General features: G+C 41.9%; 1 protein-coding gene across 4 annotated transcripts in view; it reads left to right on the top strand.

Moving 5' to 3' along the window:
• Positions 1 to 17,824, top strand: part of PTPRG (protein tyrosine phosphatase receptor type G) — a 521,921-nt gene that overhangs the window by 347,210 nt on the left and 156,887 nt on the right. For all 4 annotated transcript variants that reach the window (XM_081901339.1, XM_081901337.1, XM_081901336.1 and 1 more), the window contains exon 5: positions 2,640 to 2,735. In XM_081901339.1, coding sequence (XP_081757465.1) covers positions 2,640 to 2,735 — 96 coding nt within the window. The remainder of the gene's footprint in view (positions 1 to 2,639; positions 2,736 to 17,824) is intronic.

Below are 17,824 nucleotides of genomic sequence, written 5' to 3'. Positions count from 1 at the left end.
ACTGAGATAGAATATGGCAGCTGTGAAACATTGCAGTGCTCCTGTTTTGCGTGTAATTCAAGAAGTTGAGTTTGAACTCCTGCTCCTGTTCTGGCCTAGATTTGCTGTAGACCAACAGGGGCATTTAGGTATTTAGTACTAGAACTTGCCAAAATGTGTGGCATCTCTTACCAAAGTACCAGAAGAAAAGGAATATGAATGAAGCTCTCTCATGTGGATAGAGGAATGGTATGGAACTGCAGGTGTTGCTCACACTCAAAGCAAGTCAATGCACAGGTGTTGGTTATATAGCACAGAAGGCCAGCCACATGTTGCCACCTATATGTATGGCCCTAATTTGCAGTGCATTTCTCTTAATAAATTAGGATGGCTCCTGCAGGAGAGCAGATGGAGTAAAGCTGTTTCTTGATTGCTTTCATATTTGCGTAAGCAATACATCACCATAGCTCAGCAGTGTGGCTCCATGACAACTAATCTGGCTGGTTGCAGTTTTTACTTGAACATACCGCCTTGTTTTATGCGTGTGTCTTCTGTGTACATAAAAGATATGGAAGAAAAATATGTGATGCCCAACCGTCTGCAGAGAGCCAACGATCAGGTGCTTGTAAGAGCGGCAGGTATCTTCAAATAGAAGCTTTATTTTTCGAAACCTTGAGGTGTTGTTTTCATAGCCAAACTATGCTGATGCATACTTGGATCAGAGGAGGCTGCACATGTCTCTCCCTTGGGGAGCATTTCTCATGTTGCTCAACCAGCGATCATGAGCATGACAGAATATAGAGCCTGCAAAAAAGAGGCTGCAGTGTTCTAAGCAGTCGTGTGATTCCACCATCTTTAACCTGGATTCATATGATGGCATGATTAGATGCTACAGTTTACCAGTGAAGAGACTTTATGAGTAACTTGGTTGCATACAAGTTGAAACTACTTTTTAGTTTGTGTGTGTGTGGTGTGTGTGTGTGTGTGTGTGTGTGTGTGAGAGAGAGAGAGAGAGAGAGAGAGAGAGAGAGAGAGAGAGATCCAGACCTTTCAAATCTGAAAGAGAATTTTCTCCAGGTTAACCCAGTGGAATTGTAACGCTTAGCATGGTTCACGTATCATGGTAAGCCAGCGACTGTTTAGATTCCAGCTGAACAGCAAGAAAACCATGCACACTGGGTCAAGTGTTCATGAATTAATCAGTTTATAGCAATAAGCAGCAATAAAAGCACATTCAGAGCAAATTATACCTCATGCGCTGCCCATCTGCGTTAAACCAGGTGGTCAGTCCTACCCCAGTAGCAGAGAACCAAGGTGGATCAACATCTCATATATCTGTTGTTGAAGAACAAGGATTCTTTCCAAAGGTGTCAATGTTTAAATCAGTGTGATACATATGAAAATCAGTAGTTGGAGGCACAGCAAGCAATGCACATTGTTAACCCAAGGCATGGATACACAGGCAGGGCATGTGATCCATCTTAAGACGTTGATCCAACACCAACACCCCTTGCTATCCTATATAAAGGAATGGGGTGGAAAGCCCAGCACTCTGCCTAGAAGGTGGAATCTGCTCCATCTGTTTACACCTCATTTGGTATCTGCAGGACTTTGGTGATAGGGGAGGTGTCTCTGCCCCTTGAGGGACAAAACGCCCCTCTCTGGAAAGGCAGGCCTAGACTCTGGGGAAGGTGGTACAATAGGTGTTGTGGGTGTGTCAGAGATAGTATCTGATGGCTGTGGAGAGCGAGGCAGGGTGAGGCGACAGATTAGGCAAGAGAGCAGATAGAGGGAATCTCCCCACACACACTTGGATCCTCCCCAAGTAATAGGCTTCCCCGGGGCAAGCAGAGACAAGCAGGATCCCTCCCTCAGGTCCCTGGCAAACCATCTATCTGCATTGTCTTGATTTGGCCCCCAATGACTGTCAGGTCTCCTCAGACACACATGGTCATGCCTGCTCTTTGGTTCTATAGCAATGAAGAGAATGGAGCCAACCTTATTTGGATATTTTTTTAATGCTCATCTCTGTGCTTATCTGGCTTCCTGGATCTCTGACCTGACTCCAGTTCAGACTGGTTTTAAGAGGCAAAACATCCTATACGGTCCAAATTAAGTGTGTGTAATGGTCAACAGCAATTTGCCCTATTAACAGGAGTAGTTGCTTTCAGAGATTTCAGAAATCATTTTGAGCAAATCATCTTGGTAGGTTTAGCCATCTTAGTTGCCCCAGATAGGAGCTTGGCACACTTATTTGCATTTGCTGTATGTTGCAACAAATATAACTATTATTTATTCATTTGCAAAATCATCCAAGTTGTGGCTAGTTACTTAATAACTGCTGAGGCACCGCAAGAAAATGGCCAATGTGCCCTTGACCACAAATTAGTCAATTTATTCTTACTTTGCTGTCTTACCTGAAATCCAGCATGTAGACCATCTTCCAACACATGGAGGTTTTCTATTCCCAACCTTCCTCTGACTTTGCCTTTCCCACTTAGATCCATGCTCTCTCACCCTAGGAACTTGTTCCAGCCGTCGGGGTCACAGAGCCAAAGATTTTGTCTTGGTTCTCCCTGGTCTACACACAACGCATTATTCATTGTCCCATCCTGGAGTCAATTTTGCAATAAAATAAAATTCTTTCCATTTTTCCACAGATGCAGATTTATTTCTACAATCCTGATGATTTTGACAGCTTTGGGACAGCGGTCCAAGAGAAAAGAATAATAGGAGCCATGGCTGTGTTTTTTCAGGTAAGTTGCTCATTGACCCAAACTCTGTGAAGCCAAGAGGTAGCAAAGTTTTCCCTCCCCACACCTCCTTTCTTTATCATTACTGTTGTTGTTGTTATTCATTGAATTGGTTCTGCTTTAATGGATGCATCTGTTTTCTCATTCACACCTGTCTAAATGAAGGATATTTTCTATTGTCTGCTGTGTGATTTAAAATGTAAATAAGTGTGTTTAGAAACATAATGGAAATCTTTGCATGAATTATTCTGATTTTTATAGCTGCTTGACTGGTGCACAGATTGGAGAACACATTTATCATAGAACTTACCTTGCTATTGAAGCATGTTGCTCAGGTTCTTGAAATATTAACGGGCCTCTTAGGCTGGAAGAAAACTTTAAATTCAGATGCAACTTGCCAGCATATTAATCAATATCCTCAGTTTTCCTGTCCTCCCTCCCTCCCTCCCCAATCTCTCTCTCTCTCTCTCTCTCTCTCTCTCTCTCTCTCTCTCTCTCTCTCTCTCTACTGTAGTAGCATCTTATTATAAATTGTCATGGCAACTAAATATCTCAAGGAAATCAGGTTTTCCAAGTCAGTGGATTTATGGAGCCCCTTTTTATAAAATGCTTTTTGAAAGAATGTGAATGTTCAGTTAGCTCATTTACAGGTTCAGCACACCTGAGGACTTGCGGTACTTTACAGGGGCCGCTGCTTATGATGGCTGACAGGTCAAGTCAAATTGAAGGGCTGTTCAGCTTCTTTGTCTCATTATATAGGAGAAATGGTTTTCCTTTTCTGAGTAAAGGATAAATTAAGGTGAAAGTGACGGTACAACCTTCTTCCGATAGGCTATCGCAAATTCAGGCACAGGTGCCTTTCAGTGGAACACATCTCAAACAATACTCAAACTTTTGGGAAAAACACCAGTCTTTTCTTAGCCATTGTATTTGCTTTTACATCCACACTTCCTTAAGGGCTCAATTTCTTTTTACCACAATTGATAAAATATAGCAAGGGAAACATACCAACATTTAGCCCAAATCAGTAAATATGCTTGATAGAAATAATTTTCTAAAAGTTCTTCTATTTTATATGGCAAGATATTTTTCTGCCGAAAGATCATTGGAAACATAGCTGTCAGCTTTCAGATTTGAAAATAAGGGATCAGCAGCATTGAAAATAAGGGATCAGCAGCCTCACCTGTCCCAGGGACAATCTACGGGATATCTAACAATCCAGGATAGCAGCGGGAAGCAGCGGGAAATGGCACTGGGATAAGGGAATTTCCCGCAAAAAAAGGGAAGGTTGACAGCTATGATTGGAAGATTGGCCATTAAGGGCATCTTTCTCTGCTTGTCAGTGTTCTCACTGCTTCACTTGACCTATCTTGGAGATTGTAGTGGCATAGTAGGAAAGGGACATTCTTTCTTAGGAGCATAGGGTTAAGTCTAACCCTTAGAGTGAAGCAATTTCTTCTCATGCAATGGAACCCCTCCCTGCACCACCACCAAATCCTCTCCAGAAAATTGCAGGGAAACCCAGAGCAGATTTGAATAAGGTATGTGGGGGAAGGAGATGTAGGGGATGTTCTGATACATGACCAAAAGTTGGATACAACCTATAGGTTACACTAGGAATGGGATTGTATTTTTTGTCAGTTGTGCTATGAAGCTAAACAAAAATCACTTTTATTACTGCTTTTTGAACCGGGCATTATTTTACTTTTGTAGGTGTGCTTTCTGTCTCTGACTTGATACTCGCTTTGGTTATAATGTTGTTTTCTATTCATTTCCATTCATTTGAACAAGATAGTTTTAAAAATAAACCACTTGACATTAAACCAAGTGTTTCAACAGCTAGAAAGGTAATTGGCCAAATTAATTCAGTCAGAGATACCAGAGACAGAAAGGTGAAAATATTGTACTTTGTGAAACTTGCCTCCACAGTTATATATGTCTATAGACATTTATAAGGTGTATATATTAAAAAAGCGTGTAGCAGCAGAGATTTCATGGAGTCAGTTTGCGATGGCAGGTGGTTAAGAAATTTTCATATTTGTTATCTTCTGCCACCTGATATACATGTGGCATCTATTTTATTTCCAGAAGAAGTTGTCTTTTATTTAAAGTCATGAATGTGTCTTTTAAAGACACAATTGAACTGTGTTTTTATCTTAATAGATCTTAGGAGCAATAATAAAAAGGAGCAGTGCTCTAAAATGTGTTGTAGGAAAAGATTTGTTGTGAGTCTTGGTCGATATAAATTGATTAGACACATGAACTCAGGTAGGGTGTGTTTTTGCTACAGCTGGTTTTATTCGTGTTTGATCATTTTTCCTTGTGTTCTGTTGTATTTTAATATATTTTTTGACGTACAATGCCTCAGGAAGGTTTGCTTTTAAAGGTGTCCTGTATCACTGTTAAATAGATAGCAGAAGTTGTGGGTGGGGGCTGGGGAATGCTGCTGTGCTCCCTTGCATAGTGGTGGGGCAGGGTGAGGCACATAGCCAATGGAGTTCCAGATTGGTGGCATTGGTTTCCCAGATGCTGCCACCATCAGCGTGGAGTATCACCATCTTCTTTCACCACAGCACCATCCTGGTGAACCATAGAACCTTAGTCAATGGAAAAATCCTGTTTCGCCTGGAAAGCGTAGGTTTCTAAGTTCAGTGAAACCATAAAGGTTATTTGTAGCACGGCTTTCAGCAATGTCAGGCCTTGTTATACAATCTAAAACCTTCTGGTGTAGTTTAGTCGCAGATCCAAAGATCTTACCCATCCATATGTGTGATCCCTATAAATAAGTAAGCATGAACTATATTTTGTTTCTATAGTTTCCACCCCGTGTGTGTGTGTGTGTTTGTGTGTGTGTGTGTGTGTGTGTGTGTGTGTGTGTGAGAGAGAGAGAGAGAGAGAGAGAGAGAGAGAGAGAGAGAGAGAGAGAGAGAGAAACAGGTGGGGTTCTGGTTTGAGCTAGCTTTCTGCAGTTAGGAATAAACAAGATTTTTTTAAAAATGATACTCATGTATTTTGTTTACTGTTTATTTTATGTATAGCCCATATGTACCAATAAACAGTTTAATAAAACCAATAGTCAACAAAACTGGAATAGTGAGATGCAGTGAGTTTTTCTGGGGGGACGCAGGGGTACACATAACCCTAAACATTTTGTGAATCTAAGTTTGGCCTCATTGAGGGGCAGTACTTCAATATGAGTAGGAAAATGAGAGTACCCCTAAACATTTTTTAGGCAAGGGGGTGGGGAAGCACTGGTGAGATGCACTATTATACCTTCTTTCTCAGTCTCTATACATACACACTCACCCATTTACTTACATTCCGTCTTCTGATGGATTTATCTGTAAGCCACTTTAGGATCCAATCTTGGCTGAAAAGCACACCCACCAACTGAGAATCATGGAGTGGATAGGAGACTTTGAATATTACTATCATATCTAGGCTACCAGCAGAGGATTTCAAGATCCATGTACTATGCACCAATTGGCTAAGGTGCATGCCTGAGACTTACAACATAGGAAATGAAGACGGAGAATAGAATAGTTCTGGAAATCTGGGAAACAAATTACAGTCGCCTCAGCCATGGGCCAGTTCTGGTCTCAGTGTTCTATTGTTGGAGACGCTATACTGTGGGTCATATTAGCCAGACATGGCCAACTTCTGTCTCCTCCCACTTGCCAGAATTGGAGTTTTGGGAGGTCAGGATTTGGCCTAGTGGCTGGATCCACTTTCACACTCCTACCTCTCACTACAGTGGTACCTCGGGTTAAGTACTTAATTCGTTCTGGAGGTCCATTCTTAACCTGAAGCACCACTTTAGCTTATGGGGCCTCCTGCTGCTGTCACACTGCCGGAGCACGATTTCTGTTCTCATCCTGAAGCACTATTTCTGGGTTAGCGGAGTCTGTAACCTGAAGTGTATGTAACCTGAAGCGTATGTAATCTGAGGTACCACTGTACTATGAAAAGGCTGCTTAATGGACTTGGATTTGCATTGTTATACTTTTACAATACCCATACAGCATGTGAATATCGTCCTCACCACCTGTCTACTGAGTCTATGGCTATATGATTCCATATCACTGCTCTGTTTTACTGCTTGGCTTAAAAGTTTAGTTTTGTTGGTTTTTTTTAAAAGTAAAAACTAGTGGAAGCTAAATTTGCAAAGGGGGTGGGTTGGGGGAATTAAGTGACCAGTGTTTAGAGTTTCAAATATCACAAAGCTTTGAAAGTCATGCTGAATATCAGAATATATTTCCCTGAGTTCCTGTAGGCTATTTCTATGCTCCATTTGGTTTCCATTGTGGTTGTAATCTCTGCTGCATATTGCATGCTGAAGCATCTCACTGTGAGTAGGAGTTAGTGAACCATGTCTTAGGAAGACCTTATGAAATAAAAAGGTTTCTCCCTAAGCTATTACAGGTTGAACGCTCCTTTTAACCTTGTTTTATGCAGCATTACGGAAATATTCTTACTATTACTGAGATTTCACTGTAATCTCTGCCTGGAAACTTCTAAATTAAAAAAGAAGTATGTGGACTCGCTGCTTTTATACCCCTTTGCATACAAAAATACAAGGCACCGAAGCACCAGAGCTATTAATAACGATTAGTGCCAGACATAGTTTACCCTGTACATTTTTTAAAACATGTCATTGTGAGACCTTGCTAATACAGTGGCCTCTTACACATCACCAAAAAGGACATTGATTAGCATAGTATCTGGATATGCTAATTTATACATATTGATACAGGTGCCGAAAAAATCATTAGAATTTAAATAGGAATGCAGTTTATTTCTTTCCGTACTGAGGAAGATTACCAGGTGCTGTTGGGCAATTGCAGGGCTTCTGCTCTCTCTTCTTTGAGGTTTTTTACCTTTACAGTGGTACCTCGGGTTAAGAACTTAATTCGTTCTGGAGGTCTGTTCTTAACCTGAAACTGTTCTCAATCTGAAGCACCACTTTAGCTAATGGGGTCTCCTGCTGCCGCTGCGCCGCCACTGCACGATTTCTGTTCTCAACCTGAAGCAAAGTTCTTAACCCGAGGTAATATTTCTGGGTTAGCGGAGTCTGTAACCTGAAGTGTATGTAACCCGAGGTACCACTGTAATCTGGTCTTGGACAACACAGCTCTTCAAAAAGAAGGCTCCTTCAGATAAGACTTGTTCTCTGTAAAATAGGATGCTATAGCCTCCCCACAGATTGCCGTTCAGCCTTAGGCTGAAGAGCTGCAGAAAGGGGATCCCTTCTAAGGAATAGGTTCTACTGTACAACTATTCTTACTGTCAAAATATTTCTCCTAATGCTCAAGCAGAATTTTACCCTCTTGTAACTTGAGCCAACTTTAGGCCTTCCCCCTTGAGCAGCAGAGAACGTTATCTTAGTAATTGTTAACAGTGTCATTTAAGTGGCACCGCATGGCAAGAGAGGAGGCCGAGGCAGAGAAAAAGTGGCTTGCCTAAACCCACATTCTTTGCCACTACTGCTTTCTCTCAACTCTTTAGCAATAGCTGCAAATCTTTTATTTATATTTATATTCTATATTTAGTGTTACATTGTACCATGTAATTATTGGTGGCACTTTTAAAAATTAAGAACCCTCAGGGCTGGTTTTTTTGTTGGTTTTTGTTGGGTCTTGTTTAATAATTTAGCCTTAGCCATATTAAAGTCTTCTTACTCAGTTCATTAGGTTTCAAGGACAATTGGCAACAGCCAGTACATTGGGATTGAAATGAGTGAAATAAAAAGATATTATTGCACCCTTATTTTGTTAGCAATGAGTGCATATCCCACCGTTCAGCCCTTAGAAGGGCCTGTGAGGTGGCTTGCAGTTTTATAAAGAAAGGCAGACGTTGATATTTACAATTACAATTACAAAAAACAGAGCCATGAAACGTATGGGCAATCAGAGAGCTTTGCGGCACATTAAAAGAGTCAACAATTTTGTTTTGGCAGAATTTTCTTCACTTGGTCCCTTCATGGTTTGTCTGCCTGCTTGTGTGAAGGAAAGAGGAAAGCAGGCTGCATACACTAGCACACAACTAATTCACATTGTGGCTCACTAAACCATTCTTTATGGCTTAGTGCTACATGCAAATGGTGGCAATACTGGGCAAGATATCTTGTAGGACCCCTGGTATAAGGCAGCTTCCTAGGTTCCCCCAATTAGTTTTGTAAAAAGAGAGAAGAAGCTCTTGTACCAGTTTCCAAGCTGCTTTTAGAATTTGAGAGGAATGTAAACAGTCGCTTCGGGGGTTCTGAGTGGCAACTTCTTGGGTAAAATTCAATTGCGGATTGTGACTGTGGACTATATTTTTAAATGTTCTCTGAATATTCCACTCAGAAATGTCACTTCCAGCAGCTGTCAGTACCACTGACCTGATGAATGAATAAAATTACAAGGTTAAATATAAAGAAAAATCTGTACAGCTGCAAGCTGCATGTGTCTGTAGGTGCTTAGCTTACTTTGTTTCAGAATGTGGTTACACACTCCAAGCGGCAATTTTGTGAAAATAGCTCTGCAGGGGCTTCGCTGCCTCTCCTCAAGGATTCCAGCCAACCTTCTTTTTCAGCTTGGAAGTAAAAGAATATTTTGATCTCAAATCCTGTGAACTATGAACAAGGTGCAGATATTAAAATTTACATCACATATGAATTTTGTTATTTAACTGCCATTTCTACAACACATTAAGGCTTATGTTTAATCTTCATGACAAGTTTTTCAAAGCTCAGGTAGGTGGCTGTTCAACTGGAGTTCGATTCATTGTCTTCTTCTTCTTTGGCGATCACTTGTAGCCAATATTGTCTTCCATAAACACGGTTTTAACAGTGAGTCCGTAAGTGACTTTGGTGGCCAATTCTGGATCCACACGCCCTTCCACAGTGGGGACATTGTAGTTCAGGCTAGACAAGGCAGATTGGAATTTGGCTCGTAAGTGAGTTCACACAAACCCCTCCATGCAGTTGGGCAGAGTCTCTTTCACTGAGGAGTTCCACCCGTGTACATCTATATTGGCTTAGAACTTCTTCCAAAGCCCGTTGAATCTATGGATGTTGGGAAAGTGTGGCAGTGGGTTGGGCTAGATTACACAGTGCACTCCACACATTCTTTCAACATGTGGATGCGATCTTGTGAACCCTTCTTCTACAAGTGATTTGTTCATTAATACGGTTGCACATGTTTCATCACCTCAAGTGTTTTCAAGTTCTTCTCATTTATCTTCACAGCACATTTGATGTCACATAGGAGTCTGCAGCCTGAATCAGTCTTGACAACATTGAGCTTGGTGGACTAATACTGTAGTCTGGTGTGCTATAAGACAAGTCTCTTGTTCTTTTTCCACTTGGGTGGAAAAGCAGAGACTTAACCATGGGCAAGCTAAGGCTAAACAAGCAACAGAGGTGTTGTTTTAAATAAAGGAGCCATGGTTTTAAAGAGAGTTAAGCAGGAAGCAGCTTTGTAGCAAAATTTCATTTGAAATATGAAGCCTTAGACAAGAAAATTCACCTCAGAAGAATGTACAGATAGAAGAGCCTTCTTGACGCTGTTTACTAAACTTTTTTATAGTTTTACTGACTTTCTCTTGTCGCAATTCCCTTTTACAGGATTCTAGACTGTAAGTTTCCATATTTTGCCCTCAGTTTGGCCATTATAAACCCCACGTAGGCATGTCTAAGTCTGATAATATCTTTATCTGCTGTCACCATAAAGACTTGAATCTGTGTCCTTTAGCTGAGAGTGTGGTTCTGTGGTGTTTGGGGATGGGAATTTCTATACCATGCAGCATTTCAAAGTGGCATGGCTCAACAGGGTCTTTTTCAACCATTCTCTTAAAAATTGTACCACTCTACCTACTTTTTTGGGGACGCAGGTGGTGCTGTGGGTTAAACCACAGATCCTAGGACTTGCCAATCAGAAGGTCTGCAGTTCGAATCCCCGCAACAGGGTGAGCTCCCGTTGTTCAGGCCCTGCTCCTGCCCACCTAGCAGTTTGAAAGCACGTCAAAGTGCAAGTAGATAAATAGGTACCGCTCTGACGGGAAGGTAAACAGCGTTTCTGTGTGCTGCTCTGGTTCACCAGAAGTGGCTTAGTTATGCTGGCCACATGACCCGGAAACTGTAGGCCTATAGAGTGAGATGAGCGCCGCAACCCCAGAGTCGGCCACGACTGGACGTAATGGTCAGGGGTCCCTTTATCTTTACCTACTTTTTGGAAGACCGGAGTGCCTGGCGTGCTCTGGTCCATGGGGTCACGAAGAGTCGGAAACGACTAAACAACAGCAACCTACTTTTTTATCCTGCTGAGGAATTTATGCAGTTGCCATGATCAGATAGTCCAGTAAGCATCTGGAAATACATGACCCAGGACAGAGTAGAACCAGAGAGGAATGAATAAATATTAGGAAAGGGGTGTTGGGTTAGGCAGAGTTCAAAATCAAAGCATAGAAGGCATAATGGAGGGAAGCAAGCAGACTGCAGCCACAATATCAGTAACTGATTGCTGATATCAGGAAACCATGAAGTTTATTAAGGGCAGCATTCTCCAACCTGGAGCCCTCCAAATATTTCGAAATCTAGGGCATCCATTCCAACTGGCTGTAGAATATTGACCAAAGGGCTACTGTAAAAAATGCTACTGTACTTGTAACAAAATGCTACCTTGGAAGAAAAGAGGGCTGTGTTGTTCCCTTTCCTTTCTAACCTGATGGACGGATGCTTCAGCCTGAGGATGGACCTGCATGTGACATGTAGCTCCATGTTTTTGAGGTGGGGGCTTGTTTATGCAATGCTGCCCCTGCGGCTGTAGTTTGACCTTGAAAACCAGAACAGAGTGAGAAGGGCTTTTGAACTCCCTCTCCCTTCCTGAAAATTACAGCAAAGGAAGAGAGTGAGTAAGGGAGAGAGTGAGGGTGGGATGCTTTAACACCTTCTAGGTAAAATATACCATTACTATACACATATCTCTTTCTAATGCACTTTAGCAGTCTCCTGACCTCAAACCATGACTTAGTTCAGTGGCATCCAGTATCGAGACTCCAGAGAAATGGTTGACGATGGAACATTGTTTTGTTTATTCTTTTCTGTCTGTGCTCTGCCAGCAGGCATTTGGAGTCCTTGGATCATGATGGCAGCAACCTGCTGTGTTCTGAACTTTTCTATCCACAGGTTGACTGTGTGGTGTAAGAAGATAGCATTCTATAAGTGCACATTTAGAGCTCCCTTTTGTGGTATGAACAGTTGCATGGTAAATTTTAGTACGGCACGGGAACATGAAAACTCAGACCTTGGCTGCGTTGTCTCCAAAATGTAATATCTTAATTTGAAATCCCGTTGTGGAATGAGACTCTTAATGCCTGTTGAGTTACAGCATGCACGATACCAGAACACACACCTGTGGAGTGTCGATGGATATTTATCATAATGTCACTTAGTCTTTCCTTTGGTTGGGTTATTTAATAAATTTATATATCCTCCCCTTTCATCAAAAAGCCACGGGACAGTTTACAACATACAATATAATAAAACAATACAATGTTTTATAACAGAATGCTCATTAAATGCAAAAAATTAAAACTTATATAGATACAGTTCATAATACAGCGGTACCTCGGGTTACATACACTTCAGGTTACATACGCTTCAGGTTACAGACTCCGCTAACCCAGAAATAGTACCTCGGGTTAAGAACTTTGCTTCAGGATGAGAACAGAAATCGTGCTCCGGCGGCACAGCAGCAGCGGGAGGCCGCATTAGCTAAAGTGGTGCTTCAGGTTAAGACCAGTTTCAGGTTAAGAACGGAACTCCGGAACGAATTAAGTATTTAACCCGAGGTACCACTGTAATAAGCAATAAGCATAAGCAATACATAATGAACAGCAATGTCACCCTATTTCCAGTGTCAAACCAGCAATGAAGCTCCCAACTCAGTCCCTGAAAAATACAAGATAAATAGTGTAAGTTATTGTCTACTCATCTCAGGTACAACTATAAAACATTTAATAACAGCAGCATGATGAAAAATATCGGGTGGGGGGGCACCATACCTAAAGTGTAGAAATAGTGCACAAAGTGCAAATACTTCTCTCCCTCTACAACACTAGTTCTTAATCCTACCTCACCACAGAAAATGACAGAGCCTCTCATTTCTCATCTTGGTGCTTTCTTTTCTTCTCAGTCTCTCTCACCCTGGGAGATGTCCACTTCCACACTTTTCTCTCGTGGTCCTGTCGCCATCTATCTGCCACTTTCAGGGGTTTGCGTGTTAGAGAATCACCAATTGGTGTGTGTGTGTGTGTATAGATATGTCTTAAGATGAGATGTGCATCCCCTCCCATTTTGTGGAGGCTGGCATTGGTGGCTTGCTAGGAAGCAAATATGAGAGGGGTGTATTCCTAACTGCATCCTTTCTATGACTTTTTGTCTGAAAATAATTTGCACAAAATAATTACATCACTTTCAAGGGAATCTGTTTTCCACCTCACACCAGCTTTTCAGAGAAGTATAGTATGGAGTTCATTCTCCCAACACAAGTTTTGAAGAGAGCATTTATTTTTTTTATAAAAATCTTAGCCAAATCTGCCCATTATTTTTTCAGTGTTGCTTTGGGGGGATGGCTGTGTGTGTGTGTAGGGGGTATATCTAAAAAAAGTGGGCCTAACATTATTTTTCTACAAATCTGTCTTTCAAACGTAGGAACCAGGTGCATCAGAGCTCAGTGAGTGCTTCAAAATGGTGTTTGAAAAGTGGGGTCAGAACAAAAATACGCTATAGATTATCCCATTGAAGGTAAAATCATGTGTACAATGCTATGCTGGAACTGGTTCTTATAGCTTTTTTGTTTTTGTATTCAATTACCAATCAAATCAATTCAGATCAGCTTATTTTCTGCTACGTTCCATGAAGATGTTGTGTAAGATATTGAAATTCAAAACAAATTCCCTTGTGTTGCATTTCCAAGCCTATATGCAAAATTGTTCTCTTTTAGGGAGTAATTTTTATTCGTGCCATCTTTTCTAGAATTCAAGCCCTTTTTGTAACTTTAAAGCTTGCATTTCAACTTATTCAGTTCATGAATAGCTAGCCAAGTAATATAAAGAATATGAAGGTCTCAAACCCCTAGAAAGTCACAAGGGAGAGAGAAAGAAGGTTTCCATAATGGAGAAATTTGTGATACGCTGGTTTCAGCTGTGAAGTCCCAGAAAGTTTATTGTGTAGCTGGTTCCTGGGCACTGTCGTTGTTTCGTATGGAGATATGTGTGCAGTGAGGTATCCAGTCCTTTTTGAGAGGTGATGGGATATTACATTAGAAAATAAGTGACAGTCATTGATTAAAACAATTCTTCCTGTTAATGCCTTTGTTTGCACATAACACTAAGCCAAACAATGACTTGGCCCGATTGAGCAAATGTGTAGCTCCTGGACAGGGGGTTTGCAGCAGCTTTGCTCTTCCCTGGTCATTTTGGTCCTGAGCTCCACCGAGCTAAGCCGTGGTTCGGCTGAGTGTGTTATTTGAACCTGGGCCTGTGGTTTAGTTCTTGCAGACAAATTATGAGCTATAAACCATAGGGCAAACCTTGGTAACAGCTCTCAAGGAGCCTGCTGTAACGTTTGCTCATTCACACTCAGCCATGGTTTGCTTTAGTGTTATGTGTGAACCAGTCTACTTTTTCACATGGCCCATCCAAGAGATGGGGTGAAGCACCTCAGGTGGTGGAAGCACAAGAGGTGATGCCACTTCCATCATCAGTGAAATTTTGGTGAGAGGAAGACATTCCAGCGCACAGCATTGCTGCTTCTCTTCCCCACCCCGGGGCAGAGAAGATGAACCCTAAGGCCTTGAAGAATGCCCCCACTCTCTCCGACTTTTGGTGAGAGGGGTGCATTCCACTTGTGCTGTAAATGGAGTGGGTGGGCGGTACGTGGCACATTCCCGTTTTGCTTCAGGTGGTGAAACGAGATGGGCTATATTGTTGGGGGCAGTATGTTTCTGAATTCCAACTGCTGGAAGCCACTGGAATCAGGCCCTGCTTGAGGGCTTCCCATAGGGAGAGTGCAGTTCTCATTGACATCTTGTTGGCCACTTTGGGAACTGGATGCTGGAGTAGATAGGCCTCTGTCCTGATCTGGCAGGCTGTTCTTACGTGCATGCAGTTTAAAACTTTGCCACACGTTTAGCTATGGGGTCTTTGTGGTGAGGCTGCAAGGTATCTTCAAAGTGTTGGTGCTGGCCTTTAAAGCCCTAAACGGCGTCGGCCCAGTATACCTGAAGGAGCGTCTCCACCCCCATTGTTCAGCCCAGACACTCAGGTCCAGCGCCGAGGGCTTTTTCGGTGGTGGTGCCCGCCCTATGGAATGCCCTCCCATCAGATGTCAAGGAAATAAACAACTATCTGACTTTTAGGAGACATCTGAAGGCAGCTCTGTTTAGGGAAGTTTTTAATGTTTGATGAATTATTGTATTTTAATATTTTGTTGGAAGCCACTCAGAGTGGCTGGGGAAACCCAGCCAGATGGGCGGGGTATAAATAATAAATTATTATTATTATTATTATTATTATTATTATTATTATTATTATTATTATTTGGCACAAGAACAAAGATGCTTTTGAGCGGTAAGTCTCTAACATAAGAAGAGACTGCTGGAGCAGTGGCCCATCTGGTTGAGCACCCTGTTCTCACAGTGGCCAACCATTAGCCCATGGCAAACCCAAAATAAGTACCTGAACACAACAGCCATCTTGCCCATTTGTGATTCCCAGAAGCTGATATTCAGCAGCACAAGTTGGTATTTGTTTATACTGGCATGTGTTCTTGTAGCTCATGTACATTTGCTCTTGGTTTGCCATGGATTAAAATGGCCCTTGTGCTGCTCCATAGCTGGTTTTTCTGTGCTTCTGCTTGTTATACATTGCAAACAGAAAGTGACATAATAAGTATTTCGCCAAGCAAATGAACAGCAGCATATTTTTTTGCCTCCAGCTCACTTTGAGACCATTGCCTCATTTTCCTTGCGCACAAAAGAGAGAAAGCCCATAGTCATTAGGAGGCATCTTTCCTTGGTTGGCTCTGTGTGTATGTGTTTTGTGCATATGAAAGAGTGGAATTAACTGTAGGGTTTTTCTTGTTCGTTAAATTGGAGTTACTAGGATAATGCAATTGTTTTTGTAGCATTTGGGGAGCATCTCACAAAAGTCGTCCTTTTGGTGAAAGTGTGTGACATATGTGAATATTTGTTTAGGTTGCCAAAAGCAGGACTATCCAACTGCTCTGCCTTCCAGGCATTGTTGGACTTCCATCCCCCATCATAATCTTTGACTGTTGGCCATGCTGGCTGGGGCTAATGGAAGTTGGTGTCCAGCATAAACTCTTAGTCTAAGATGAAATATTTCCAGATAATCTGTTTTTCTAAATGTTTTTCATGCATGATTGCATTTGCTATTTAGAGAGCATACATACTAGCATGCCAAAAATACATTTAGTAGACATTAATTAGTTAGAAAATTGCATCGGTGTCCTTTTACATCCTTAACCCCCTTCCTTTCCTCTTTATTTTTTTAAAAGTGTTTTTCATTGTTCGTTGTAAATTTACAATTTCTCTTATTGAATGACCCTTTTTTATTTTCTAATGCTGGGAAGTGAAGCTAGCATAGGAATATTTATAGACCCTATTAATGTCTGCGTTTGAAATACCGTCGTTTGTTACCTTATGAATTAAATCTCATGCGTCTTTAATAGAAATTACTTTTGTGGCCGTACAGCAAAAGATATTCAATTTGATAGCCTATACTTTAGGAGTACGTTTCATTAGCAGAGTTTCACAAACAATACTTGGCTGTCTAATATGTACAAATTACAGTAGTCAGTCACAGCAGTCATATTATCTTCACCCCAGTGTGATTTGGGAGATGATTGATAACTAGGATGCCTGCTGATTATAATGATTAGAATAAAAGAAATTAGTTAGACATTCCCTAACTGTAGTAATTCTTGGCGCTTTTTGCATTTTATGCTTTACCACATATCATGGGCCCTGACAGTTTAAGCATTTTTAGCTTGGTAAAAGAGACCCGCTTTTTATTTCACTATTTAAAAAATGCTTTTAAGATACGTGCATAAAGCAAAATCCAAGAAGGGTAGATGGACCCTGCATAGAGAGAGTCAGATTAAGTGCATAATAGAGCCTGGTTTCTTGGCATGTCAGCTTCCTGCAAGCTTGCAAAGGCGGGTGAGACTCCAGCAAGGTGCATTGGTTTCCCCCGGCGCCATTGACCCCCCCCTCCCGAACCATCCCCCGGCGCCATTGACCCCCCCCTCCCGAACCACCCACCACTTTGATTAGCCACAATACCCTCCAGTGCCCTGGGGCACTGTGAGGAAATTATTATTTTCATTTATATACTGCCCATGTGTCAAAATGAAAAAGGTGTGCCGCTCACAGCTGCCCACTGCTGCTACTGCAGGAAACAGGAAGGGAAACAATACCAAGGAAGAAATAACCAAAGGGAGATGAGCTCCAACTGGCAGCACCTGAGCTTGTCTGTTTTTAGATTTCCACTGCTGCAACTTCAAGGCCCGAAACTCTCCCAGTGTCCAACTAGATGTGTATGGGAACTGCTCTATACCACTTATATTCCCCAGAAACAGGCATGCAGAAGAAGAAGAGTTTGGACTTGATATCCCGCCTTTCACTCCCTTTAAGGAGTCTCAAAGTGGCTAACAATCTCCTTTCCCTTCCTCCCCCACAACAAACACTCTGTGAGGTGAGTGGGGCTGAGAGACTTCAAAGAAGTGTGATTGGCCCAAGGTCACCCAGCAGCTGCATGTGGAGGAGCGGAGACGCGAACCCAGTTCACCAGATTACAAGTCCACCGCTCTGAAACACTACACCACACTACACCACATACCCCCTCCAATTCTGGGGGTGGTTTAGAGCCATAATAGGTAGTTGCCTTTGAGGGACTTCTTCTCCCTGAATATGGTCCAATCCCCTTTAAAAGCCATCCAAGTTAGCAGCGGTTACTGCAGGAATGCATAGAAGTTATAAGATGTCAAACGTTAAAAGAGCTCTGGAAGAACACAGCTGCCACTTTCG

This window comes from Podarcis melisellensis, assembly GCF_964234715.1.
Source record: "Podarcis melisellensis genome assembly, chromosome: 2".
Classification (NCBI taxonomy): Eukaryota; Metazoa; Chordata; class Lepidosauria; order Squamata; family Lacertidae; genus Podarcis; species Podarcis melisellensis.
Note: the sequence above shows the minus strand (reverse complement) of the source record. Positions and strands in the feature narration are given on the sequence as shown.